The sequence below is a fragment of the Tenebrio molitor genome, chromosome 1, assembly GCF_963966145.1.
Source record: "Tenebrio molitor chromosome 1, icTenMoli1.1, whole genome shotgun sequence".
Taxonomy (NCBI): domain Eukaryota; kingdom Metazoa; phylum Arthropoda; class Insecta; order Coleoptera; family Tenebrionidae; genus Tenebrio; species Tenebrio molitor.
In genome coordinates, this window is record NC_091046.1 from 43,941,156 (window position 1) to 43,968,540 (window position 27,385).

The following is a 27,385-nucleotide window of genomic DNA, read 5'->3' on the forward strand; positions in this document are numbered from 1 at the left end:
CTTTAGAACAACGCATACTATCACAGGTTAAAAGGAACACCTCAACTTCGAAAACACCCGGTATTTTTCGGCTTCCCTAACTGGTAAACACACTTTTACCTTTCACTTTAGATTAAGGTAGCTGCGATTTCCCGACGGATGTTGTAAATTTCTAGGGAATATTTACAACATCGATGGCAAGCACGGTTACTTTTCACTTTTTACAGTTGAAGTATTCATACGTTACTTTAAATTAGTGTAAAAAAAACACATTTAGATGTATTATTTTTCCGATAAATATGTTTCTTTAATTTTTATTGACTAATAATAATAATTAATCATAATCAAATAGGGAAAATACAAATATCGGCTCTGTATGTCAAAAAGCTTGACATTCGGTCAGCCAAACAGTCTAAATACTCGTAAATGTCGTACGGTAGGTATTTTCCAGCGCTCAAACTAATCAGACTCTCGGCTTCGCCTCGAGCATGAAACCTAGTTTTCGCACTGGAAAATATACCTATCGTGGTTCAATGGAAATAACTATTTGTTTTACGTAAACAGGAAAACTGTGGGAAGAAAAATTTCAATTCTTAAATTAAAGAAAAAAAGAATAATATTCAGAATAGGAAACGTAAGTTTCTAATTTAGCGGTAGTAGTAATTTACGCAACAAGTGTATAAAGCACCATCTTTTTGCACGAACAAGAGGCGAGTGCGGAAATCCCACGAGTGAAAAACGACAATTTAAGCATGAGTTCCATAGAATATTTTTTCAACAGCTATCTGCAATAAAAAAAGCAATCTAAATCTAAAATTCGACGCCAAGATAGCCAGACAACTCAATGGTTTTCAATGCGCTCTTATCATTCAGCTATTTCGGTCCCTGTATTTGCATAATGCCAGAGTGAAATAATGACACGTTACAACACTTTTTTTTACACTTTTCACTTTTTTTACTATTACAATAAACAGATGTTTTACACAAAACGTAGTGAACTATAGTAAATTTTTAACAGTGGTAGAAAAAAAATGCATTCACTTTTCAATTTTTTTTTTATATTTTTACATTATCCTTTTTAAATGGAGTGTTCAGAGAGATAATTGTGCAGTAGGTGCCTCTTATTATCATATTATAACCATTCGTCACTGCCACTAACAACTCAATAAAATTATATACCATGTGAAGCAGCCACTTAGCAATGAACACTAGGTTGAAATCACCGAAAAACAGTTTTTCGTAAGTACAGATATGCACATGATAAAAAAATTCTGCTCCACCAACTAACGTCTGCTAGTTATTTACCACACAAACTTCAATTGGTCGCACTGTATATACCTATTTTCTTCAAATAAGTACAAAAAAAAATCAGAACGGTTTATATACCTATTCACCTCTAATATTTGCTATTTTTCACGACGTCAAAATGAAGCTGTCCCTACTTGTTTTGTTTGCAGCTGTGTGCGTTACTGGATGTCTGAATCATGTTTTTCATATAGGGAGAGACTTCTTCAGTGTTAGTTTGCAGGTACATCACGTTTCATTAAATGTAGCGATGAAGAAGACGATAGAGTGACTGCTAGGCAATTACCGGAAAAAGGAAATTTTTTGGAAGAAGCATGGAAGATTCTGCGTGGAACAGGTGCAAGTGCTGCTAATCAATTCAAGAAACTCATAGAAGACAAGCCAATAACGGAACAAGAAGTAGAGACATTCCTGACGGGCAAAGTCAAGTATGAGCAATTGTTGTTATTAATATTGATTTTCAGTTAATTTATTTGATCGAAACAGTCAGATAACTGCGTTTATGAATAATATTGCCAAGGCGGTGAGGTGAAAGGTACGTTTCCAGTATGATAAATCGATGCAAAATATTTTGTTACAATAAACTAATGCAATCAAAATGTTTTGTTTAAGTAATTTGACGAATAAGCGATTTCTTTACTGTGTTCGTGACAGAAATCTACAGCAACAACTCACGGCTACGTCTTTGAAACAGAACATTATTCATTAAGGAAGTTTCAAAAAGTTTCTTTTCTTGGTACTTTTCGTGGCGCTTCTGAAGATCTAGTTGGTAAAATTTTCTTCTTAAGGCTGAATTTTTTGACACTGTAATATAGGTACTTCATGTGAGACACTCAAGCTTAGGAGCTACTACTTTCACAATTTTACCCATTTAGTGCCAAACTTCCGAAGAATAACGATCTTTCTATTTTCTTCAGAAGGTAGAACTACTTAGTGACACTCCCGTCGCAGATATAACTTTGTAAAGGAAAGGATACATCTTTCATTCCCCCGAGGGAGGGCGGGTTGCTGAGGCTTTCCAAAGCCTTTTCAGCCACACTGAGGGGAAGATTGGGTACGGTAAGGATGGGTGCGGAAGGAAGGTGGTTGGTTCTGAGTAGTGAATACTGACCCAGCATTTGCCTTATCTATGATACCACGATGCGATGGTGTGGGAAAACCCCTGAAAAAAACCACACCAAATCAGGCGGCCCCGGGATTAGAACCCGGGACCTCCCGAGTGCAAGTGGCGCGCTAGACGCTTGGCCACGACGCTCGCTAAGAATTTTGTAAAGCATTGGAATTATATACTCGTTATAGTGGAGGAAGGAGTACCCCTTTTTCTCATAATCCAAGTTTACTTCTAAACTGATCTAGATGTTCAAATTTGTAACTAGCACACCGTATGCTCATCCATATTATTCCAAACGATTTCACGACCACTCGCTGCATAATAGTGCGTTGCGAATTAATGATTCATTTATTTCGCTGATAAACAAAGATTTAAAGCATCTGCCTTCCTTACATTACGCCCTCTGTTACTACCAAGTATCAATATGTTATTAGTTATCTCTTTTAAACGAAGGTTGACACATAAGTGATACCGTAGGTGTACATTTAAAATTAAGTAACGTGGACGCGTCAAACTGATTGAATGTTTTCCTCAACTGACAGGGAAAATAAATCTTGCAATAAAACAATGATACACCAAATACAAACAGTTGTTTATGAAACTTTACGGCATACACCAGGTGAACTAGATACTGAACAGTGAAAACAAAACACACCAGTTTCAAAAGAATGTATCTACAAAGTCTATTCTATGGGAATGGTTCTTTGCAAAATTTTTGGTGGCACTCTAACCGTTGACAGGGAGTTCGTGCGATCACTCCGTACATAGTGAACCTTGAAGATATATACGTATATATACGTATAATGGAAGAAATCAGAAGTCATCACTCTTCAAGATGAAATTGTTGTTAATTTTTTTAATATGCGCCACCATGATAATCGAAAGTAAATTGCAGTGAAAGTTGTGACTGTTAAAATTTCTTCATTGCATTTGCAGATCTGGCAGCGTGCGTAACCCCTGTTTTAGCAGACTGCTTCAAAGAAGAAGAATTTCCGGTGTTTCATGACGTAACCGTTCCGAGCAAGCGCTCTCTGCCACCGGTTTTCCAAGAATGTCTGTGGAATATGTAAGATACAATTTTACATTTTTTAACAAAAAATATCATTCTAGAGAGATGCTTCAAAGGGCTTATAACGAAAAGTAGAGACTGTGTGAGGAGTCCAACGATCGTGGGTATAATATATCTTTTTGTTAGTGCAGTAAATGCATTCGGCAATAGAGCGATGTGCATCAGCAGGTATTTTTATTTTTTGGAGTGCCCTCATAGCCGTGACTAGTAGATCAATTTGGTCACAATTAGTTGGCTGCAAGATAATGATCGTGATTCTCTAAATGAATATTTACACTTGATTTCTGGACAAAATTGTGTGTGGCAAATTTAAAATTAATTATCATGACTGTATCGAATTCGATACAGTCGAATTTTATTAACTTACTTACTTAAATAATATGGTGAAACCGGTACATAAATAATCCAACAAGCTTCAAACCATAGATACGGTGAATTGATTACCGAAAAAAAAGGAGCAATTGGTGATGTAAATTCGTTTGTATAGATTTTTAAAATTGTCTCACTGAACCGCATTGTACACGACTGATTTACTTTTTGGTGATATATATTCCCAAGAATCCCAAGAGAATCCAAATTGGACCATTCAAAATGAAACTGCTAACAGTTGCTTCTGTGGTGGCTGTCGCAATTACCAATTCCAAAGGTAATTGTTTATTTACATTTGGCAAATTTCTACGTCTACATCTGTAGCTATACGCTATGCGCCACCGACTATCAACCGGTTTGATGCAAGTTACGAAGAACTTCCTAGGCAACCTCCTATCTATCTATCATGCAGCAACGGCATTTATCAGATATAAGAACAAATGTAGAAACAATAATAAAAACAACACCAGCTTCAACAACAGCAACAACAAGTGGAGCTGTACCGGCGGTGCTTTTGGTATTGGTATATCCCGGAGCTAACTCTATATCAACGGAAAAGCGGTCAAAGGTATGATTAAATTTGCTTTTTAAGATACACTGCACTGAAGATTTAAAGCAATATCAGATTCAAGAAAACATTTAAAGCAGAAAACCTAGAAGCAATGAAGAAAACTGTATAAGAAATATTTAAGACGAGTAGTGGAAGGAATAAATTTTAATGAACATTTAACTTTTTTATTTATTTTAACCCAAACATTAAATTTTTTGCATTGAAATAAAAGATCAGAATTTCAGAGATACAACAAACCAGATCCTTGATAATAAAATATGAAGTTCTTATTTAGACCGAAACAAGTCGAAAGGGTAATTTTTTTTAAAATATCTATAGGTACATTGAAATTCATGACAATGAGTTTATTGAATTACAAGTTTTGTAGAATATGTAGAAAAATTAATTAAACTTTATTATCATGACTGTATCGAATTAAATACAATTGAATTTTATCAATTTACTTAGGTACTTCGATAATATTGTGAAATTGGTACACAAATAATCCAATAAGCTTCAAGCCATACATACGGTGAACTTAGTAAGTCATTACTGTCGCTTAAATGCGTTAAAGTTGTCCAGTTGATAAAAGAAGCAATTGAAGATGTAACTTCGTTTGTAGAACTTTTTAAAATTGTCTCACTGAACCAAACTGAACACGATTGATTTACTTTTTGGTGATATATTATTCCCAAGCGAATCCAAATTGGACCAATCAAGATGAAACTGGTAATAGTTGCTTTGGTGGTGGTTGTCGTAATTGTCAAATCCAAAGGTAAGTGTCTATTTACATTTGGCAAATTTCTACGTCTACATCTGTAGCTATATCCTATTCGCCACCGAATATCAACTGGTATGATACTAGTTACGAAGAACTACCTATGCAACCTCCCATTTCCCAGCAGCAACGGGTTTTTTCAGATATATTTACGATGTTCAAGGTTACTGAAAGACCAAAGCATAGGGGACCTATAGATCAATATTGGCTAAAAAAAACAACAAAAAGATCAACAACAATAAAAACAACACCAGCACCACCAACAACAACAACAACAACAACAACAACAACAACAACAACGCCAACAACAACGCCAACAACAACAACAACAACAACAACAACAACACCAACAACTACAACAACACCAACAACAACAACAACAACACCAACACCCACAGCAAGTGGAGATTTACCGGCGGTGTATTTGGTATTTCCCGGAGACAATCTCTATATCAACGGTCAAGCGGTCAAAGGTATGATTAAGTTTACTTTTTAAGATACACTGTACTGAAGATTTAAATTGCAATATCAGATTCAAGAAAACATTCAAAGAAGAAATCCTTGAACCAATGAAGAAATCTGTATAAGAACTATTTAAGACAAATAGTGTAAGGAATAAATTTTAATGAACACTTGCCTTTTTTATTTATGTTAACCCAACAATTGAATCTTTTGCATTGAAATAAAAGATCTAAATTTCAGTGATATGACTAACCAGGTCCTTGATAATAAAATATGAAACACATATTTAGACCGAAACACGTCGAAAAATATATATCCATTGAAAGTAATGACAATGGTAAATGAGTTGATTGAATTACAAGTTTTGTAAAATTATTTAATATATTTACTTCAAGAATATTGTGAAATTGGTACAAAAATAATTCAACAAACTTCAAGCCGTAGATACGGTGAACTTACTAAGTTGTTACTGTCGCTTAACTGCGTTAAAGTTGTCTAGTTGATAAACGAAAAGAAGCAGTTGGTGATGCAACTTCGCTTGTAGAGCTTTTTAAAATTGCCTCACTGAACCACATTGTACGCGATTGATTTACTTTTTGGTGATTTACGAGTATATTCCCAAGCGTTTCCAAATTGGATCATTCAAGATGAAACTGACAACAGTTACTATTGTTCTAACTGTCGTAATTACCAATTCCAAAGGTATGTGTTTATTTACATTTGGCAAATTTATACGTCTACATCTGTAGCTATACGCTATCCGCCACCGAATATCAACTGGTATGATGCTGGTTACGAAGAACTCTCGAGGCAACCTCCCATCGCCACGAAGCAACGGCATTTATCAGATGGATTTGAGTCGCTTTCGGTTATTGAAAGACCTATGCGTATGTTAGATCCAAGATTTCCGGCTAAGTTGAATGTAGGACCTGTGGATAAAGTCACTCCAAGACTTCTGCCCAAATTCACACGAAGACCTCTGCCTAAATTCACACTAAGACCTCGGCCTAAATTATCTCTAAGACCTCTGCCTAAATTAACTCTAAGACCTATGCAATGGGTACCTGTAAGACCTACGCAAAAGACAACTACAACACCAGCACCGACAACAACACCAGCATCAACAACAACAACAAGACTAGCACCAACAACAACACCAGCACCAACAACAACGCTAGCACAAACAGCAACAATACAAGCACCAACAACAACAGCAGACTTAACATCAGCACCAACAACAACACCAGCACCAAAAACAACAACAGCATCATCAACAACAACAACACCAGCATCATCAACACCAACACCATCATCAACAACATCAATAAGACCAGCACCACCAACAACAGCGCCAATTACAACACCAGTCCTAACCACACCAGGGCCCCCTGGCACAATCATTCTAATTACTAATAATTTGTATTTTGTAAATTCTAAATTCTTCAATATTGTGCAACGGGCCCCAGCACCAACAAAAATACCAGCCCCAACAACAACAACAAGAACAACAACACTAACAACAACAAGTGGAGCGGCGTATGCCGTATGTCCCGGAGACAATCTCTACATATTATATCAACGGAAAAGCGGTCAAAGGAATCCAGAGAACCGGAAAAGAAATGATCGAGTATGCTACGAAGGAAAGTGATTCATTCGTGAAAGAAAGAAAGTCATACCGGTACTCAAGAATTGTATGGATAAATGAAAAATTATTTTGCAAACCAGTCCTGCTAACACACTTCTTCTTGAGATGGACAAATATTGTATTAATATATATTTTTGTACTCATAGCCTCAAAATCGGTATTTCCCAGTTGTCCTCGGAGTGCGGAAACAACGATTTCCCACACGCCGTGTTTTTTACTTTGAAAGCAAAAACTAGGGGAAATTGCATTGTAAGGTTGGCATTTAATAACGTGGACAGGCGGAAACGTCAATTCACTTTGAACAAAATGGACGGTTTGTCACATTTGCAATTGTAAAATTAATTCAAAAAGGTAAGAGTAATATCAGGGGAAGAATTTGTCCAATGTGTTGTGTGATCGTAGTAGACGGCACCGACGCTTTAAATTTTAATAATCTAGTAATCAGCGCGGAAGGTGCTACCAACCCAATAGTAAAAAAGTTACCAATGTTAATTTTATTTTTAAATATTTTTGAATTATTCGTTACAAAAAATATTGTACCTAACTTTTGGGGGAAGAAACTACCCACGTTCGCACTAATGCACAACTCCCTGCGGTCGTGCCGCAACCAAAGTGCTCACGCGGAAATTTTCACTTCCCGCACGCGTTAGGTAAATAACTATTGTACAATCACATTAAATATGTAAAAATTTAATCATTATGGTAACTAGGACCTAGGACCATTTAAGAAAATATTAAAACACGTTCAGGTCAGGTTAAACTTGGAAAATGATGATGTTAGCAAATTTTTATGTAGAATGTGTAATCACAGAAATTTTACAAGCAACTGTATTAACATTGATTAAAAAATTCAACAAATATTTTTTGACATATCAATCTTACTTCTTCTGTTGATACCACATTCAACTCATTTAATATTTTCAAAGGGTTTCACTAGAAACTGATACCTGCACATGATTTAGCCCCAGTCGCAGCACGTCCCCCCATAAATATGTCACAGAAACCATCACCACCTTTTCCACCACGTGTTCGCCTTCTTAAATGCTCCATTCACAACATTTTCACCCCCTTTACTCCTCCGCAAACCTGACTGTACCAAAATAATAGCAAATAATAATCGCATCGACTTACAATGCAAGAATCAAATTAATTGGTGATCACTGTCAAAGCAGAACAGTTTCTTGCGGAAAATTTGCTAGTTTTGCTTTTTAACTGTGCAGCTTCATTTTAAAAAAGAATTAGGTATGTAATTAATTATGTGGCAAAACATCCACCGGAATTTTATTACGTCGAGTCCACCCTGCCAAATAAATTCAATTTATAATTTAATGAAAAATTCATTCAAAAATGAAACAATCCTTTGTATTTAAAATACGCCGCATCTGTGTCTTATTTATTCACCAAATTGATTGTCTACACGTAATTTGAACCAGCAGATGTACCTAAAGCGTATTTTACCGAAAATTAACATTCATGATTAAGATGCAAAAGTAAATAACTCTGACAAATTGATAAAAGTAACAAGATTAAAACAAACAATACCGCATATCTTCCAATGGGTGTGTTGTGCATAAGGTGATCGAATAAAATTTATAATCCATTCACCGAATCACTAGTGAAACAGAATCTTTTAACTACATCAAAACGTTTAGTTGATCCAGAAAGTGTGTTGTCTCGTTACGAAACCTGGCTCGGCTCACGATAAAACAAGTTTTGGGATCAAGACTTTCGACAGATGTTTAACATCATCTCCTGGAACCACTCTGTATATAGTTTAAAGTCGACTCTGCGTATAAATTTTGCACAGCTTTAAAAACAAACAACAAACAGAATGCAGTGGTTGTCAGTTGTTGTTTTAACAAGAATCATCATCTTCTCCAAGGGTAATTGTTTTTATATTTTGCATAAAATCCAAATTAGTCCGTTCTGTTGCAGTCGAAATTGCTTTTGCTCACTCTAGCTACAATGTTGCTAAACCTAGACAATTTTACGAGTCTGCAGCGTACGATGAACCTTGCACCCCTAAATGCCACATTCCTGCGAATTGTAACAACGACAAGCTTTACGCTTATTTAAGTGGAATGTTGCAAAAACTTTACGATCACCCGAATCTGGCACCAGACGTTCTCAGTTTCGTCAAAAACTTGCTGGTCAAAATGACGACTTGGAACCATCACCAAGGCAAATCCTCCACTTATACGATGAACTTCGAACCCTATTCACCAAACACAATCCAGAACGTTTTTTATCAATATGCCAACGAACCGAGCTCTTCTCAAAGTGTGACGGTTCTAGGAGGCCAATCTGGTCACAGCTATGCCAAAAGTTCTCATTCTTTTCTGAAAGCAGTGTCTTCGCTTCAGAAGCAATATGCTAAACACAGTCAACAGAACGCGAAGTCTTTCTATAGTTTTTCCAGCGCTAAACCTAAAACGGATTGCTTCCTTAGTCTTCAACAAGGTACTAGCAATCCCTATGATTGTCTCAATTCGAATTCTCTCAATTTTGTCCAAAACGGAAACCACAATGACATGGGATGGATTAACAGAGGACGAAAATTGTACGACCGTTCATATTCGTATGGCAAGTCTAGCGCAAGTAAATCTCACTATTCTGTTAGCTACAACAAACATGTTGCAAATTCGTTGCTGACCTCTCATCCAGCCAGTAGCAAGTCGCAGTTTACTGGTTATTCCCTTTATCACGAGCCCACCATTCAAGATCAATCAATTCCAGAAACAAGTTACGAATTAACTAACTGCAATTATGGAGAACCTCAAGGATTCGAATACCAATATTTGTATGGTCAGTCTACCAGACCTCAAACTCATACCCATAACATACCTTCTACAAGCTCCTTCCTAACCTCTCTCCCAATGACTAGCAATTTTCATTCTACTGATTATCAATTTTATGATAGGCCCGCTATTCAAGATACATTTTATCAGTCATTTAACTCAGTCCCGGATATGCATTACCAATCAAGTGCGTGGAATTATGGAAAACAACAAACTTCCAGCTATCATACTAAGAGTCCTCAAACTCAATATAGCTATTCTGTTAGCTATGAAGAGCCTAAAGTGACCAGCAATTATCACTCTAGTAGTTATCTACAATATGATAAGCCCACTATTCGGGATCAGTTTTATTCGCATCTAACCGAATATCCTCAATTGCCAGAAACATATTACGAATCAATTGACTGCAATAATTATGGAGAACCACAAACATTCAAGTGTCAGTATGGCCACTCTACCAGTCCTCAGATTCAATCTAGTTATTCTGTGAGCTACAGCGAACCTATTTCACTACAAACCTCTCGTCAAATCATCGACAGCTCACAGTCCACTAACTGTCATAAAAGTACATTTCATCCGTATCAAAGCACGCAATCTCAATTATTTAACACATTCCCGGATATAAGTTATGAATCAGTTGGTTGTAATTATGGAAAACAACATTCTCCCAAATATTCGTATATGTATGACCAGTCTAGCAATCATCAAGCTCACTCTAGTTATTCCGTTGGCTACAACAAAGCTATTTCAAATTCGTTACTAACCTATCCCGACATCTCCACCAATTATCAATCTGGTGGTTATCAATATTATGATAACCCCTCCATTCAAGATGAATTATATCAATATACATACGAATACCCTGAATCATTTAGCTCCGTCTCAAAAATGCATTACGGATCGAGCTATCCTCACATCTCCACCAGTTCTCAATCTGGTGGTTATCAATATTATGATATGCCCGCTATTGATGAATTTCAACAATACACATACGAATATCCTCAATCATTTAGCTCCGCCTCAAAAATGAATTACGGATCGACCTATCCTCACATCTCCACCAGTTCTCAATCTGGTGGTTATCAATATTATGATATGCCCGCTATTGATGAATTTCAACAATACACATACGAATATCCTCAATCATTTAGCTCCGCCTCAAAAATGAATTACGGAGCGAGTAAGTGGAGTTATGGAAAATCACACACTTCCAGCTATCTAAATAACTGGCAAATCCCTCAGCAACTCCCCAGCAACTCTCAGTTTTCCCTCTACGATACAACCATGACTCAAGATGTCCTTCATCCGTATCCACAACAGTTTCCTGGATACCAAAACGGAATATCTGATTGGATGGGATCAAACACACAATTTTCCGAGTTTCCTTTCCAGTACGACATCCAAGGATCTCAACTCAAATCACCCAGTTATAGTGAACTGTCTGTGTTTGGTAATGCTAACAAAGAAACTCGACTGTCACTTTGTTCGCTTAACTTCAACTCTATTTACAAGAAGATCCGCTCTATTATACGGGAAAATCCCAGCTGGCGTGAATTCTTAGAACCGATGGTGAAAACAGTGACCAATTGGTTTAACTCGAGACCCCATTGGTTCCAATCCTCGATCAAAAGCCTTTACGGTCCTCTTACTAAACTATTCGACACCCAGAGCTATGGTTCTGCTCTTTTACCCAAACAACAGTATTCTTATTCAGATGGCAACATCACCAGGGGTTATTTTCTTAAGTTCATGAGACACATTGTCAAGCAGTTCGTTCAATGCATGATATCAAAAGTAACCCAGGCAGTTGGTGATAGTGGTTCTACCGGCTGCCAAGCTTACGACACAAATTCGTTCCAAAGTATGTACGACCAAAGAGTACTTGGTTTTAGTAATTTTATTAAAACATCAATTTGCAGATTCAGGCGGTCTCTTTGATAATCCATTCATGAGTTGGTCTAATATATACGCACGACGTCGAAAAGTGTAGTGAAGGTGTGCGGTAGGAGCTTAATGTGGATCTTGAGGAAGAGTGTAATTGGAAGATGGAAAAGAACTTGCGGATACTAAGTTTATAAACAATAAAGTATTGTAAATATAGTTTGCATTTCCCTTGACAACAACACTGATTTAGACATTGTATAATCATTTGAAAACTGATTTTGTGCTATTTTTTTCTAATTTTCCTACCGGATAGCCACAATTGTCATCAGATCAATAATTTTGATGCTTGGGGCATATTCACTAGGTTCCCTGTCAACTCTCTGAACCAGTTCTTTACCAATTGAAGACAAAAAGAAGATTCTTGCAACTCTCGTTGCATTTGAATCATATCATTTGAGGAGAAGACGCTTCAAGGGTTGACTCTTAAGAGGCACAAACCAAATTTTACTTGTTTGGTAAAATTTGAGGAGAAATGATGAACCATCCTCCTTCTCGCAATGCCAATGAAGTGTCTCTCTCGTTTTATCAGACGAGCATGAAAACATATCCATGTCATTAAATAGGCACGTTACCAATTGATTTATATTGAAATTTGGTTCACATAAATAAAACGAATCGTAAAAATGAAATCACATTAAATTGGTTTTATTGAACAGGTGCTTATAACAGCTTACATCAACCGTCAATCATCAACAGCCAATGGAAATTTTATCGACGAGATAAAACGGATTTTTACGCTCCGCTTTTGGAAATTGACGGCCTTTCAAAAATCAATTTCCATTTTTCTGAATTTCGAAAATAGAACTTTTCTGGGCTTAATTATGATCAACTTTTTCCGGGGATGCCTCAATTTTCTTGGTGCAGCAACAGTAAAGATTCATTGTTCAGAAACTTTTTTAAATGGAGGAGCATCTACTTTATTCAACTGTCGTACTTGGTCCCAGTATAAAATTTTATGGAGGAAAACATTTGAACCGTTCCGGTTTATATTTCTCGATTAGAATAATAGCTTTAGAACATCTAACACAAAACACGTCCCGGATATAAATCCACCACACAGTTAAGAGTTGGTCAGTCGTTAAAATGAAGTTGTGGGCAATTATCATTTTGATCGGTGCCACCATTGCAGTCTTGAATGGTAATATTTTGAGGTGCTTCAAGAGAAAAGAGAATTGTTCTTTCTCATTAATCATTTTTAGGTGCTGATGATATCATACCGGGGAGTCTTTACTACAAAAAGGATACAATGGGTGGAGGAAACAGAACGGGCTCAGGAATATTTGGAGGCTTCATGCCGCCGTTTTGGTAAATTCAAGACATCCGCATTCAGCAAACAAACCAAAAAATTTTTATGTTGTCTTTTGCACAACTAAACCGATCCTAATCTTCCAGTTAAAATTTACTATGACACCTCAGTATAACCCAATAAACACCTTCAGATTTTTATTCGAAACCTAATTGACCCTCATTGTAGTTTGCAAAAACCAAGTGAGACTTTAAAATAATAAAGAAACTGCGCAAATCGTAAAATAAAGATTTCGTCGTCATTACATTAAAAAATAAAGATGAATAATCATCAATCTAAGAACAACACATCATAATTTATTGCATCCTTTTAATACATGATCAGATTATACCACAACCAATAAAATTTTATTTATGAATTGTTATCCACTCCCATGATTCACACGACCTTCTAATTCACATTCGAGAAATTCTTAATCCAATTTGATGGAATAAGATCACGAAATTAAAGTAAAATAGGTATCAAATCTTGTCACGCCAATGCATCGCTGGGCGTATTTTATTCTTGTGATTGCAAGTTGTAACATCGCAATGAAACGTAATAAGATAATGGCATGTGCTTAGTTGTATCAATTATATACAACGTGGCCAGAAAAGGCGTTAGAAGAAAGTTGTCGGTGTTCTCGTAATGCATAACAGTTTTAAATGTTCCAGGTTATCACCGATACTCTTCTAGTAGCACTTGCTGCGCAATGTGATGCCTCGGATTATCAAATTCGGTGGAAATGTTGTCAATAGTTTAAAAGAGGACATGTGGTTTATTGCGTCCCACTGTATACTAGGAGACACACTCAGGTATAAAATGTTCAGGAAGATAACGACAAACTACACACCAAAATGAGACTGTTGATATTAGCTCTTTCATTAGTAACCATCTTTGCCCTCGCAGAAGGTAAAGTCTTTGCATATTGTGTTAAGAAATTTGATAATTTGTGATTTGTGAACAGGTTTGTCTTCGCAATGTGTAGTTGACTATCGGCGCCGATTTCCGAAGGAAAGAAAAATAAGACATGGTGACTTCATGGCGCCTCTATCCATAAAAGCAAAGAGGCATTTCTTCAAGTCGTATGGCAAGTTCCTCAGACCTTATTGGTATTATAGCGCCTATGATTGATGTTTCCAAGAAAATGCATATCAGAACTAGCAAAATTTCAAATAAAGGTCGTCTCAAATAATATTAACTTATTTATTTCCTGCTTATCAACACTAAACCTCCGATTCATCATCATACATACTACTTATCATGGAAAAGGCAGCATTTAAAGCTATACTATGCCTCCAATACGAAGACGGCCCATTAGCAGCACGTAACTCAATTTGAAAGAGGGAAGCAGGTACTTTTTATAGGGCAATCGCTCATCGTGTGGGACGAAATGCGGCCACTGTGTTACGGTGTTGTCGTGCCTGGTTTAAGACCAATGTTACTAAAACTTTCACCGTTTTATCTTAGTTATGGTCCAAGTGTTGCACAAGTAGTACATTAATGATGTGTAATTTACAGTTATAAACAAACGAATGTAAGAATGAAGCAATATTTACGACTGAAAATTCTTTGGAAGATATTGAACATGATATATCAAACAAAAGTTAAAAAAAAAATAATAATCTTCCCAATGAAAATAGAAAAATATGTGAAAATTTAAAAGACAAAAGAGAAATATAGATGTCAAAAAAAGCATACCAGTCTTGTATTTTGTGAAATATTTTCTAATAATTTGATTTTTTACCCGTCGTGATAGTTGAATTGAAGCTAAAAATATATTCGTAAGAAATAGTACCCAAGTCAGGAAACATTTTACTCCAGAAGCATGCTCATGATATTTCCTAGTACTCTTGTTTAGCTTTTTGAAAAAATACGTTTGAAGCTCAAAGTAAATTTGCCCAAAATTACAACATAAAATTAAGCACGCATGCCGTTACCAAGGTTGCGTGTTATGAACAATTTACTTCATCCTCGCCTGATGCATCTTTGTTTGGCAAGAATGAATTCCAGTAGAGAATCTAAAGAAATCGTTTTCCAAAATACTCTCGAGTAGGCTAAAGTGGCACGACTGGAGTGGTTTGCAAAAAAGTCTTGGGAGAATTGTGAAATGGAAGAATTCATTCAAAATGTGTACACTACATTCAACGCTAAGGAGAGAAAGGAGATGACTATTTCCACTGAGACAATAGAAAAATGTTTAAAAAATTAGAATATTTGGCGAGCACGAACGAATTTATACACGCGTGATAACATAATGTTTTACTGACATCAATTAAAAAAAAGATTGTTCGCCGCCGTGAACCACGATTCCAAAAGACAAAACAGGACCTGACCAATAAAAAAAACAATCGTGAAACACGGATCAAAGTGAAACGTTTAAAAGAAGACGAATTTCTAGAGGGATTCACTCAAAATGAAGTTCCCAGTTGCGAATGTGTTGTTCTTAATTTGCGTCACTGGCGGTAAATGTATGTTTTTGGTTTGCAATTTTTTGTAAATGTTTTCTGCAGCGGTACCGGTCGAGAATACTGAACTGGCGCCAGTTAAGGTAAGTAAAAGATTTCTCCCCTTTATCGGTGGGGCATTCGGTGGGGCATTGGATGCGGGAGCTAACCTAATCAAGGAGAGTGCCCAAATTGGAGCTAACGTAGCCCAGGCGGGTGCCAACTTGTTTACTCGTAAACCTCCTGCCTCACCTCAAGTTGTTTACGGACCTCCTGGTGGTTATCCTGGTCCTGCCCCACATCAAGTTGTTTATGCACCTGCTGGTGGTTATCCTGTTCCTGCCGCAGTTTATGGTCCTTACCCTGCTCCTGTGCCAGCTCCTCAACCTCAACCCGTCCTTTACAATGGAGGTGGATGGCAAAGGCTACCGTATCACGATTCTTACGCTCCTAATCCGGCCGGTGCGTTGCCCCGACCTGTCGAAGAAGTACCACCTCCTCCTACACCCGTAAACGACAAAACTGGTCCATCAGCACCTCAAAACGACAAAACTGGCCCATCAGCACCTCAACCATCTAGTGAAGAGCTATCCGAGATGATTAAAACTGCTGTCGGCAAGGAAGTTGCTAATTTGCAAAAAGCTGCCGCTACACCCGAACTAGTGAACTCTGCCAAAGCCAAAATTGAAGAAGGACTTTCCAGCATTATGAAACAGATCACCGACAAAATCAAGAAGGACTTATCGACTACTGATGGACCTGAACAGTCTTCTGGAGATGGTGACACAGATAAACCAAATCGTGACGAACTCATCACAACCGTTCTCAAAAAGGAGACTGATAATTTTAAAAAATCAATCTCCGACGAGATCCAACAGTTGGTTGATGCTGCTGAATCCGGTGTGGGATCAGAAGAATTGCCCAACACAATCAACGCCAAAATTGAGGAAGCTTTCTCCAGCTTCGCTGAGTCACTTATTGACAAGCTCAAAGCACAAGTGTTTTCCATTGAAATGTAAAATTACGACAAGTTAGATTAAATTAAGAATGACCCAGGATGCATTGCAAAAATTTGTTTTATTAAGACGCCCGATTGTCAGATGGTGCTAAATGTTGTCACTTAAAAATATTGTTTTAAATTTAAAATAAATTTGGCAGAGAAGTAGCGTAAAATTAATCAGAATACTCACCACGCACCATTTCCTTCTTTAAGAAGAAAAAGATCAAAAATCAATTAAAATTACTGTAAAGCAAGGCGCAATATACTCGGTGGGTAGAAAAATCGCGAGACGTCATCGCAAATACACGATGGAACAGTAAATTTTTAAAAAATTATATAAAATTGTTTTTTTTTGGTTGAATCTGGCGTAAAATGCGGTCACCAAGTAATATAGATTTTCAAAGACAACAAGTAAGGTGGGGTATGTACTTTGTTGGACCACACTGTATAGTACAAAATGCGTTAGTATATAAAGTCTTCACCAGCAGAGAAGTAACGACTGGTCATCATGAAGTTGTTCATGTTCGTCCTTTTGCTTTTTGCAACTCTCGCAAACATAGATGGTAAGATTTTCATCTAGATTCTCTTAAAATCACCAATAATTATAATCAACTATCGGTGCGCGTAGTTAGCAGTTAGTCCTGCTCAGGACCAAATTTACGTTCCGCCTGAAACGCGAGAATCTTTAATAAAAGCTATGTAACTACTATCAGTGGCAAATTTTTGTAGCATACATAAAATTTACCAAAGAAAAAGCACTCAAGAAATGAAGACGTCACATCTTAATAATAATTTTGTGTGGCTATCATCAATTAATATTTAAATAAATTTTCTGTGTCATAAAAAACAATCATTGTTATTAAAATTATTTAATGAACAATTTGATCCAGAGGTTCAGTTCAATGATTAAGATATGTCCGGTATATAAAAGTAATGGGAAGAATAAATGTATAATAGTATATTAAAGAACGAGTTTTATAAAGAGTTGATTTGGCGCACGAGTCCCAAATGTAGAAAACCATTGGGGAGTTTTGTATGGGACGAGTGCGCCAATGCCCTTATAAAACGAGTTTTTAAAGTTATTTTTTAGAATTTGCACCTTTGTTTCAATTTTTAAATAAAAAAATTAAATTTCCAAATTCTAGGGAATTTTGTATTAATTGTTAATTCAAGGTAACGGATGCAACTACATCTGCAACAGATGTTAAAAAGTAGATTTTGAACATTAAAATTGGAAGTTTTTTCCTGTAAATGACAGTAATACACTGAAATATTGATAAAAAATTTCTTAGAGATCTATTAAACCACGAGTGCTTTAATAGCCATAAACAACTTCAAATTGAATACAATAATAGACCTATTAGAGACGCAAATTCTAAAAAGTAAGTATTATCATGTCTTGGCTCGCAGATACTTCATTTTCGAACGGCGATATTTGGACAAATTTCTGTCTATGCTTTCAACAGACACTTTACAAATTTTCAACAGGTCAAATTAGTGGAAACTCTGACATTCAGCTCCGATTGTCTCTTCAACAGTATCTCCGGCGGAAATGATCGACTCGAATGTCGCAGTGCCGAAGAATTTAACACAAACCAGAAGAAAACGTGACTACTTCTGGGGAGACTGGGGGACGAAGCACTGGATAACTGAGTATTATAAAAACCTCGCCACATCCAAACCAAACTCCTCTAAAAGAAGATTTCGTTGGTACAAATAAGATGATTTCAGTTGTGCGACTGTGTATTAATTAAGAAAGCTAGTTTTGTCAGTTTTAAAAGTTATAAAAAAAAAAACTTAAAATGCAAGCATAATGTATATACTTATTTCGGAAACCAAAAACCTTTTTTTTTAATTCAAACTAGCTGTTTTTTTTTGGGATGTAGAAAAAACGTCCAGCTGGATGCATTGAGGCATCATATTAATTACGAGAAACATATTCCTTTTATAAATGTCGAGTAGAAATTTCAAATGATGTAGCTAGTTTACTCGTCAATGGAGATAATAACTTTATCTGCCGCCCCTCAGAGGAAATAATAACTTTCTGCCCCTGGTCAGCTCGTCAGATGCCATTTCAATGAAGTGACACTTTAGCATTATCAATCTAGTGGTATAATGTCATATTTTACTGCCGTTTGAAGAAAAAAAATATGGTTGTTTCCGCACAAAAAAAATTCTACTCCATAGATAGAAACAATAACCCTATTGACAAAATTGATTTTATCTACTTTGAGTTACAAATAGGTTCATTATTCTGCCGAAAACAGTTTAATAATGAAGCATATTATTAAACTGTTTTTGGTAACTTCATATGTTATATTGGTAACATCAGCCGTTTGACGTCAGGCGTCAAGGTAACGAATGAAGCTACGAGGTAAATTTAGTAAATATAACCTTACATTTTTGTGAAAAATGTCAATTACCAACCCACGCGAAAGTCCCTAGTCTAATATGAAAGCTTGAGCAGCGGAAATTTCAGGGATTAGTAAAGCAAAGTAGATAAAATAGTATATTATACTCGTTTAATAAGACGTATTATCACATTCGTTCCATTAAAGCACGACGAGCGTAGCGTCACTCGTATGATAATACAACGTTTTATTAAACTCGTATAATAATATACTATGGTGATGGTATAAGCAATAAAATAAATTTCAAGAACAATAAAAAGTCTTCGATGAGATCCAACAGTAGAATAAAGCATCCGGCGAAGGATCAAAAGAATTATCCAACATTGAGGAAAAATGTTTCCATCTTCTTTGGGTCGATTCTTGACGAAGTCAAAGCAGAAGTACTTAGCGTTGGTAAATCTTGGAATGTTAAAATGTCAGATTGAATTAAGAACGACCCAGGATGTACTGCAAAAGTTTGTTTTATATGAATGTTCAATTGTCAGATGGCGCAAAATCTTGACATTCTAAACAACAGAACCATAACATCTGATTTTTTTTTAAATTAAATTTAAATTAAATTTAGCATAGCAAGCAGCGTAAAATTAAGCATTATGCACCATTTACTACTTTAAGAAAAGGAAAAAAATCAGAATTCAATTTTAATTATTTTTAGAGAAATGACCATAAAATCACCACGTACTAGGTGAATAGGAAATTTTTGAAAATCAATATAAAATTGTTTTTTTTAGCTGACTAGTGTAGAATGCGATCACGAAGTAATATAGATTAACAAAGACAACAAGTAAAATTTTTAAGTGGGATCTATATTTTGTTGAACCACACTGTGTAGTATAAAATGTGTTAGTATATAAAGCCTTCGCCAACACAGAAGTGACTGTTGGTCAACATGAAGTTGTTCATATTCGTTCTTTTGCTTCTAGCGATTGTCACATACATAGATGGTAAGATTTTCGTACAGATAACTAATAATAACTATTGATTTTTGAACAGGTAAGAGTATTGCTGAACGTTTGGATGGAGTTTGTAAGGACGTGACTCCTCACCCTGCCTGTTATCCTGAATTCTGGGGGGCTCGAAGATTCCGCGTCACAGGACCAATTCCGGGATAAACATTCTTTCAGCCGCAAAAAAAATGTGTTGTCTAATTTGCAATGTTACAACTGAAACGGCAAAATTCTCAATAAAAACTATGCAACACTGTCAAATGATTTTAATTCTTTTCTTGAAAAAGCTCCCAAGAAATGAAGACATCACATCTTAATAATAATTTTGCGTGGTTAGCTTCAATTAATTTTTAAATAAATCTTCCCTCACAAGAAAAAATAATTATTAATAAATTTAATGGATTATTTCTTCATGTTTATAACTTCCAATAGTTCATCAGCATTTTTGATCACATGTTCAAATCTGTCCAATTGTATCATTATTATAGTGAGAATAATCTAAGTACATTATCCAAGTGAGAAGAATTACAATTCGTATTTTGTTTTAATTTTTCTTTAGTGACAACGTATTTTTCAATTTGACAGTAAGTGTCATCATTTGTTGAACATGAACGAAGAACGATTCAGTGCGATAATATAATTTTTTTTTTGTATTTTTGATTTTGTAGTCATGAAAAAATAATCCTACGAATACCCCTCGAGAGTGAGAATAAATAGAAAATAATTATCCAGATTCTTTCTCAAACTCGTTGCCAGATGGCAATAGCCACTCGAACCCTCCCGGCTCTCGTGTCTATTGCCTGCCAACAAGTTTTCGAAAATCTGTCGAATTATTTTCAATTTATTCTCTCTCTTGTGATATTATTGCAGACAATTTGATCCAATGTCTTTTTTAAATGATTAAAATCTGTTCGATTTATAAAAGGACTGGTAAAAATAAGCGTACTCAATGATGATAGTAGTTATCTCATTCTCGAACGGTGCCATTCTTCACAAATGTCTGTTTATTTCTGTCTATGTTAACAGACTTTTGACAAATTTTCAACAGGTCAAATTAGTGAAAAACCTGAAATTCAGTTCCAGATTATCTCTTCAACAGTATCTGTGTGGAAACGATCGACTGGATGTCACAATGCAGAGGAATTTAACACAAACTAGAAGAAAACGTAACTACAACTGAGGGGAATGAAGCACTGGATAATTGACCATGGTACAAACCACATCACACCCAAACCAAGTGTTTTTAACACATAACAAGGTTTAGTTGACCCAAATAAAATGAATATTTTTTTAATTTGAATTTGCAACATTTAAAAAAATAGATTTTGGTTGTACGATTGTGTATAGATGTTAACTTTGCCACCTCTTACAATAAATCATCATATGAAAAGCACCACCCATTAAAAATAAAGCTACGGGTTTGAAACTTTCCTAAAATAATGTTTCATTATTGCCCATGAAATGATCAGGTTTCCATAAAAACAGATTAATAATTATAAAAAAACAACAAAAAGCAAAATTAATAATGTGTAACATCGCCATTAACAGCAATGCAAGCATTTACTCGTCGTGGCATGCTTTCTATCAAGTGCTCTATGGGGTATCTCGTTCCATTTCACCTGAAGTTGGTGTCTCAGCTCGTCTAAGTTGTGAGGAGCTCTTGGCAATAATCGTAGTCGCTGGTCCATCATGTCCCAAAGATGTTCGATCCGAGATAAGTCCGGGGATCGTGCAGGCCAGGGCAACATTTGCAATTGTGCTTGTTGCAGATACGTTCTGGTAATGTTTGCAGTGTGTGGACGTGCGTTATCCTGTTGGAAAATACCGTTTGGCAATGGTACTAACACTGCTTCCAGGACATAACTCGGTGTTAAACCTGTATCAACAAATTCTAGATTTCGTCTTTCTCCTCGATATCGACGTACCTTCCTACGGCCGTCATTTGGCCACAAACAAAATCTTGACTCGTTACTGAAGAAAATGTCTTTCCAATGCTGCCGCTCTTAAAACCATGCCTAGCAGCCTGTAATGTGCAGTTAAAGGGAGCCGTTGGTGCATTTCATATGAAGCTGAGGGTATTATGTGTTGCAAAAAGGAGAAGAATGTTCTAAAAATTATTTTTTAACGTCCGTCAAAAAAAGTGCAAGTTTTTTCATTCGTTTGCGTTCATAAAATATGTGATTTTTGAATCGGTCAAGAAGCGTTAAAAAAGTGCCATAGCGGTTCATTTTTGCACGCATTTTACGTTAAAAAAAGTGCCGTAGCGTGTCGTTTTTTAACGCAATTATAAAATTTTTCATTCATAATTAGTAGTTTTTTTAACGAGTTCGTATGTAAATTGGGATTTTTTTGGCATGAGTAGGCCAATTTAAAACGCGAGTAAAACGAGGTTCACACAGGAGAAAATTTTTAAATTTTGAGTGTCGAAAAAATTGTTTTCTAAACTTACGGGCGCCAAAAAATTTTGTATGCAACTCGTTAGTAAAGTATCTCGCACTCGCTTCGCTCAAGCGGCAAATTTTTCTTCTCGTAAAAAAAAAGTATTACTTTACTCACTTGTTGCATAAATAACTATTATTTCATTCTAAATTTACGAAAATATTTCAAAATAATGTGGGCATGAATACATTCAGCTTAATCTATTGAAGCATGATTTTAATCAAGGAAAATAATTGTTTATTGATTGTCCACTCGATTCCTTCTTCAAATTAGTATAAAAAAAATTGAATATGGTGTGTTACTTATCAGATAGGGAAATAATGAAAAACCTGACCATTCACAGGATACCACTTGTGAACAATTGGTTTGAAGTACAAATAATTGTTGATGTTTTAGATTGTTCTAGTATTTCCTCGATTTAAACATAATTGAAAACTTTTGTGTTGCATTTCAAGATAAGTTCATGTTAAAGCATAGCAATATCATATGGTGAAAAATTTAAATTCTGTTATTAAAAAACTCCCTTTGTTCCACTCTCAAGTAGAATATTTCAAGAAATCATTAAGAGATAAACCCACCGCTTCTGTTATTGTTGCGGTTCTACACGCAAGTTTACGAAAAAACTGTTCTAAAAATTTCTGGACGTCAATTTTTTTTCAGTTCGCATGCCAATTAAATGCGCCACTTGAAGAAAATTCACCGTTGTCACGGAACATAAAAATATGATTGAATTTTGGCACAAAAAAAACCTCAACTCCTCATATTCTATCCAAAATTAATTTTAGTAATCCCATAAACAATAAAATAAATTTCCAGAACAATAAAAACAGTTTTATTGCATGTACAAATCGGACAAAATAATTAGATAGGACATCCTAAATTCTCGTAACCATGTAATTTGGTAATTGTGAATTAAATTAAAACTTGATCAGTCAGATATTTCTATTCGCTCGAAAAGTATTAAAAAAAATATTAAAGAGAACATGTATTTTGTTGAGTCATACCACATTTTAAAAGCCAGGTTTGAGGTATAAAACATTTAGGACAAAGAGAAAAATGTAGTTGTCAACATGAAATTGTTCGGAGTTCTAGCTATTTTATTGTTGGTGACTTGCACAGTTATAGAAGGTATGAATTATTGGTGATATTTCATAACAATACAATAATTTTTTCTTTCTAAACAGGTTACGGGCCACCAAACGTAGTATCTCCGCAGGAGCAGGTCATAAGAAATGTCATATCTCAATTGCAAGGTTTATTACACGGAAATTTGCGTCCAAGAGCCGGCCAATGGAAGAAACAATTTCGCAGACCTGAATACTGGTGGTAAAATATATATTACATCTCACGTTACATTTATGTTGTGGTTTTGTTAACTACTATAGTGTTAGTTTTATGCACACTGACATGTACACAACAATGAAAACTGGGCACTGTACTGTTCACAATAAATGAAATCAAAAATGAATATCGTGTTAATTATTAAATAACCTGATCGCAACAAATACTATCTCAAAAAGTGTAGGGACCAAGATAAGTCTTTGGAAATCAGGTCAGGTCAAGTAAGGTCAAGTGTAAAAACCAAGACAAGTCTTTGGAAACCAGGATGAATATTTTTGATCTCTTTCAAAATTTCTTAAGACCATATTCTTGAAAATTGGTAAACAAGCTCTGAAGACATGTATTGTTATTTACATTACATTTTACAGAGCAAGGTTTTTAATTTGAAACACGACCCAGAAGCGGGAGTGTTTAAAAAAATCGAGCGGTGTAGAATGCCTACCGTACTCCTATTAATCTTTTCGACCGACGACCTATTACTCGTTTCTAAGCAATAATTTTGTAAAACCTGTCAACAGACTGACATTTAGACTGACCTTTGATAAATGAAATGGCATACCGATTATTTCCTTCATATGTTTAGCAACCAATTGCGTGACAAATATTGACCAATAAAAACGAGAAAACAAGAAATAACCCGATAAAATTTCTCTAAAATGCACACTGTGCAATAATCTGATAAAAAATGTTGGTACCTGATTTTTTTTTAAATAAATTATTTTGAATAAAAAGGATTGGAAATAATGCGCTTGGTTTCACTCTATTCAGGAAATAATCAGCCGTATACCCCTTGTGCAAAATTTTAATATGGGAAATTTTTTTGCTAATGAACTCAAACATTCATAAATTATTCGGTCAGAAGACCAATTATTATCAAATAAAAGCCCTCGACTTCGTCTCGTGCTCTTTTTGCTAATTTATGCTCATTTATGGATGTTTTCGTTCATTAGCAAAAAAATTTCCGATAAAATTTTTTTTGGATATAATATGTATGTGATAAATGCGTTGACTGACATGCTTACGATTTACACCACAAAATGGCGCCATCAGACTTCAGACGAAAACAATTAAATTATGTTCATTTTTGAAAACTGAACGGATCAATGGTAGCGGTATCTTGTCTTAGTATAAAAGGATTTTATTTATGATAAGCTAACAGTTTTTTTGGAGGTACCTGAAAGCTTAAAATTTTCGTGTAATTTTACACACGCCGTGCGGTAAAGTGACAGATAATTTATTTAGTCTGTAAAAATCAAGATTCCGTAGCTGTCTATAATGTGTAAACATGTCAATTTGAGTTGAGGAGACCAAAGATGAATTTACAACTCTCCCTCTACTTAGTTTTTGTATGTATTGAGTAGCGAGACATTTGGAGTAAATAATAAGAGCCAAAGTTACGCCTTCTGTTGTTCTTTATCTGTCGTAATACCGAGATAGATGCTTCTCCATCTAAGCCAATAAGAAATACAGCAAACAGTTTTGGAGTCCAAAACTAATATTTTTGGACGCCAAAACTGTTTGCTGTATATATTCCTTAATACAAATTTTAACTGGCGGTTTTGAAAAGCACGCATGTATTATACAAAATTATCTTTAGTCATTGTCTAAGTAGTAAAGTTGTTTTCAATAACAATAGAAACCACTTTATTGCATGTACACAAACTAAATAGTCAATATTCTCGTAAGAATTCTTCTGAATGTATTTTTTAAATTTTGATATGGCAGGCATTGTTTTTAAAAAAGTTCATTTATCAATGCTTTATCTTCCAGAAAAGCAATTAAAATACTGCATTCTAACATTCCAGATTTTTCTTCATAGATATCATTCCCCGCATCATTGATAAGCCTACAAACTGGAAGTACCTTTTCATTCGTGGCATTTTTGACCATCTTTCCTTCGTGCCATTCACCAAAGCTTTTGTAGGCTTTTTCGCATTTTACCCTAGATCTTTCCGTCAAAACTGAAGAAACTACACATGTTGCTTCTTCTCTGAAGCCTGAACGGGTACGCTCTGAATCACTCACGGTACTTTTCAATTTTTGGCGAAAATGATTACAAATCAAATACATATATCTAGTTCGTCTGATTTTAAATCAAAAATGTTAGACGAGTTATTTATTAATGAATCGCATTGAGGCGAAATACCATTTCAAGCAAAGATATTCGATTGTTAACCAAACGTGAACTGTCGTAGACAAAATTTTATGGTACACGTGCATTAAAGCATTATTATAGCACTCGCGTCTTATAATAATGTAAGTCGTGATGTGATATTTTATTTCCTCGGTCATCCCTGGATAAATGAGCTATCCAGCAGTCGAGGTCCCGTCGAAATCATTTCAGAATTGAAGAACATATGGTCACCTAACTCCATTTATAGCAGAGATGGAATCGACATACCTCAGAATTGGAAACTTGACACAATCCCAAAAAAGTGTCCTGTTATAGAATGTCTCGAATTGATAAGAACCAAAGCTAAAGCTTCTGTTGTTATTATTCAAAAGGATGAAAATTCCAGCACGAGCCGTAGGCGAGTGGTGGAATCGTCCGAGTAAATAATAGCCATTATACGCGAGTTGAAGACTATACTTTCTCCACGACTATTATACCGAGAAAAAACAATCTTTGAAAATTGAATTTAATTTGATTTGTAATATTTGACAATTAAAATTGTGCCTCGATCACCGGTTGCAACGCGATGAATAAAAATACGAGGGATATGATTGGCCGACAGCCGTGAATTTCAGTATATTCTATCACAGGGCGTGGAATTAACATCATTCTTTCGTTGAATATCCAAGAAGAATCCATTGATTCTTTAATAGTCGTGGAGAAAATAATTTGCAAGAACAATAGAAACCACTTTATTGCATCTACACAACGTTAAGTGTATAGTTTTTTTGAATTCTAAATTACAGATGTATTTGCTATAAGAGTTCGTGTATCATTCATTGTGCATTCTTTCGTTGACTTGTGACACAATAAGCAAGTGTTCTTACTGAATCTCGTGTATTACAAATCACGTTTCACATTTGAGCCCTTTACGAAAGTGAAAAAGAAATATTAATCAACATGAAATGGTTTGCATTTGTTGTAATTTTGTTCGTGGTGGTTTCCACATTTATAGAAGGTAGGAATGTTTGTATATACTTTTAACAATATACGAGTAACAGTGGTGTAATTATTAATTTTTGAACAGACTTCTCGAGAGTATCTGCACTCGCCGAATGGCCTTATGATTCACGTGGATTATGTGATATGGAAAATGTACAGCCAGCATTCAGAGCCGGCGAATGGAAGAAACAATTTCGCAGACCTGAATACTGGTGGTAAAATATATATTACATCTCACGTTACACTTATGTTGTGGTTTTGTTAACTACTATAGTGTTAGTTTTATGCACACTGACATGTACACAACAATGAAAACTGGGCACTGTACTGTTCACAATAAATGAAATCAAAAATGAATACCGTATTAATTTATTAAACAACCTGATCGCA

At 35.5% G+C, this 27,385-nt stretch overlaps 3 protein-coding genes and 5 long non-coding RNA genes across 8 annotated transcripts in view; 7 read left to right on the forward strand and 1 right to left on the reverse strand.

The window, feature by feature from the left end:
* Positions 1 to 27,385, reverse strand: part of Lar (tyrosine-protein phosphatase Lar) — a 424,567-nt gene that overhangs the window by 281,379 nt on the left and 115,803 nt on the right. The gene's annotated exons all lie outside the window — the stretch shown is intronic.
* LOC138122453 (uncharacterized) lies at positions 969 to 4,533 on the forward strand. Its single transcript, XR_011156508.1, has 6 exons — positions 969 to 1,454; positions 1,508 to 1,712; positions 1,771 to 3,279; positions 3,332 to 3,448; positions 3,506 to 4,110; positions 4,158 to 4,533. It is a non-coding gene; the product is annotated as an uncharacterized lncRNA (long non-coding RNA).
* LOC138134914 (uncharacterized) lies at positions 8,793 to 12,166 on the forward strand. The gene is made up of 3 exons (XM_069053512.1): positions 8,793 to 9,151; positions 9,204 to 11,927; positions 11,986 to 12,166. Exons 1-3 carry the CDS (start codon positions 9,100 to 9,102, stop codon positions 12,054 to 12,056), a joined length of 2,847 nt encoding a protein of 948 aa, XP_068909613.1. The 5' UTR covers positions 8,793 to 9,099; the 3' UTR covers positions 12,057 to 12,166.
* Positions 13,683 to 14,492, forward strand: LOC138141587 (uncharacterized). The gene is made up of 2 exons (XR_011163199.1): positions 13,683 to 14,207; positions 14,263 to 14,492. It is a non-coding gene; the product is annotated as an uncharacterized lncRNA (long non-coding RNA).
* Positions 15,686 to 16,893, forward strand: LOC138141571 (actin nucleation-promoting factor WASL-like). Its single transcript, XM_069062310.1, has 2 exons — positions 15,686 to 15,760; positions 15,809 to 16,893. The coding sequence occupies exons 1-2, from the start codon at positions 15,712 to 15,714 to the stop codon at positions 16,759 to 16,761; spliced, it is 1,002 nt and encodes a 333-aa protein (XP_068918411.1). The 5' UTR covers positions 15,686 to 15,711; the 3' UTR covers positions 16,762 to 16,893.
* On the forward strand, positions 19,891 to 20,361 carry LOC138123740 (uncharacterized). Its single transcript, XR_011156902.1, has 2 exons — positions 19,891 to 20,097; positions 20,147 to 20,361. It is a non-coding gene; the product is annotated as an uncharacterized lncRNA (long non-coding RNA).
* Positions 23,421 to 24,007, forward strand: LOC138122426 (uncharacterized). Its single transcript, XR_011156496.1, has 2 exons — positions 23,421 to 23,667; positions 23,724 to 24,007. It is a non-coding gene; the product is annotated as an uncharacterized lncRNA (long non-coding RNA).
* On the forward strand, positions 26,688 to 27,352 carry LOC138122155 (uncharacterized). The gene is made up of 2 exons (XR_011156366.1): positions 26,688 to 27,011; positions 27,081 to 27,352. It is a non-coding gene; the product is annotated as an uncharacterized lncRNA (long non-coding RNA).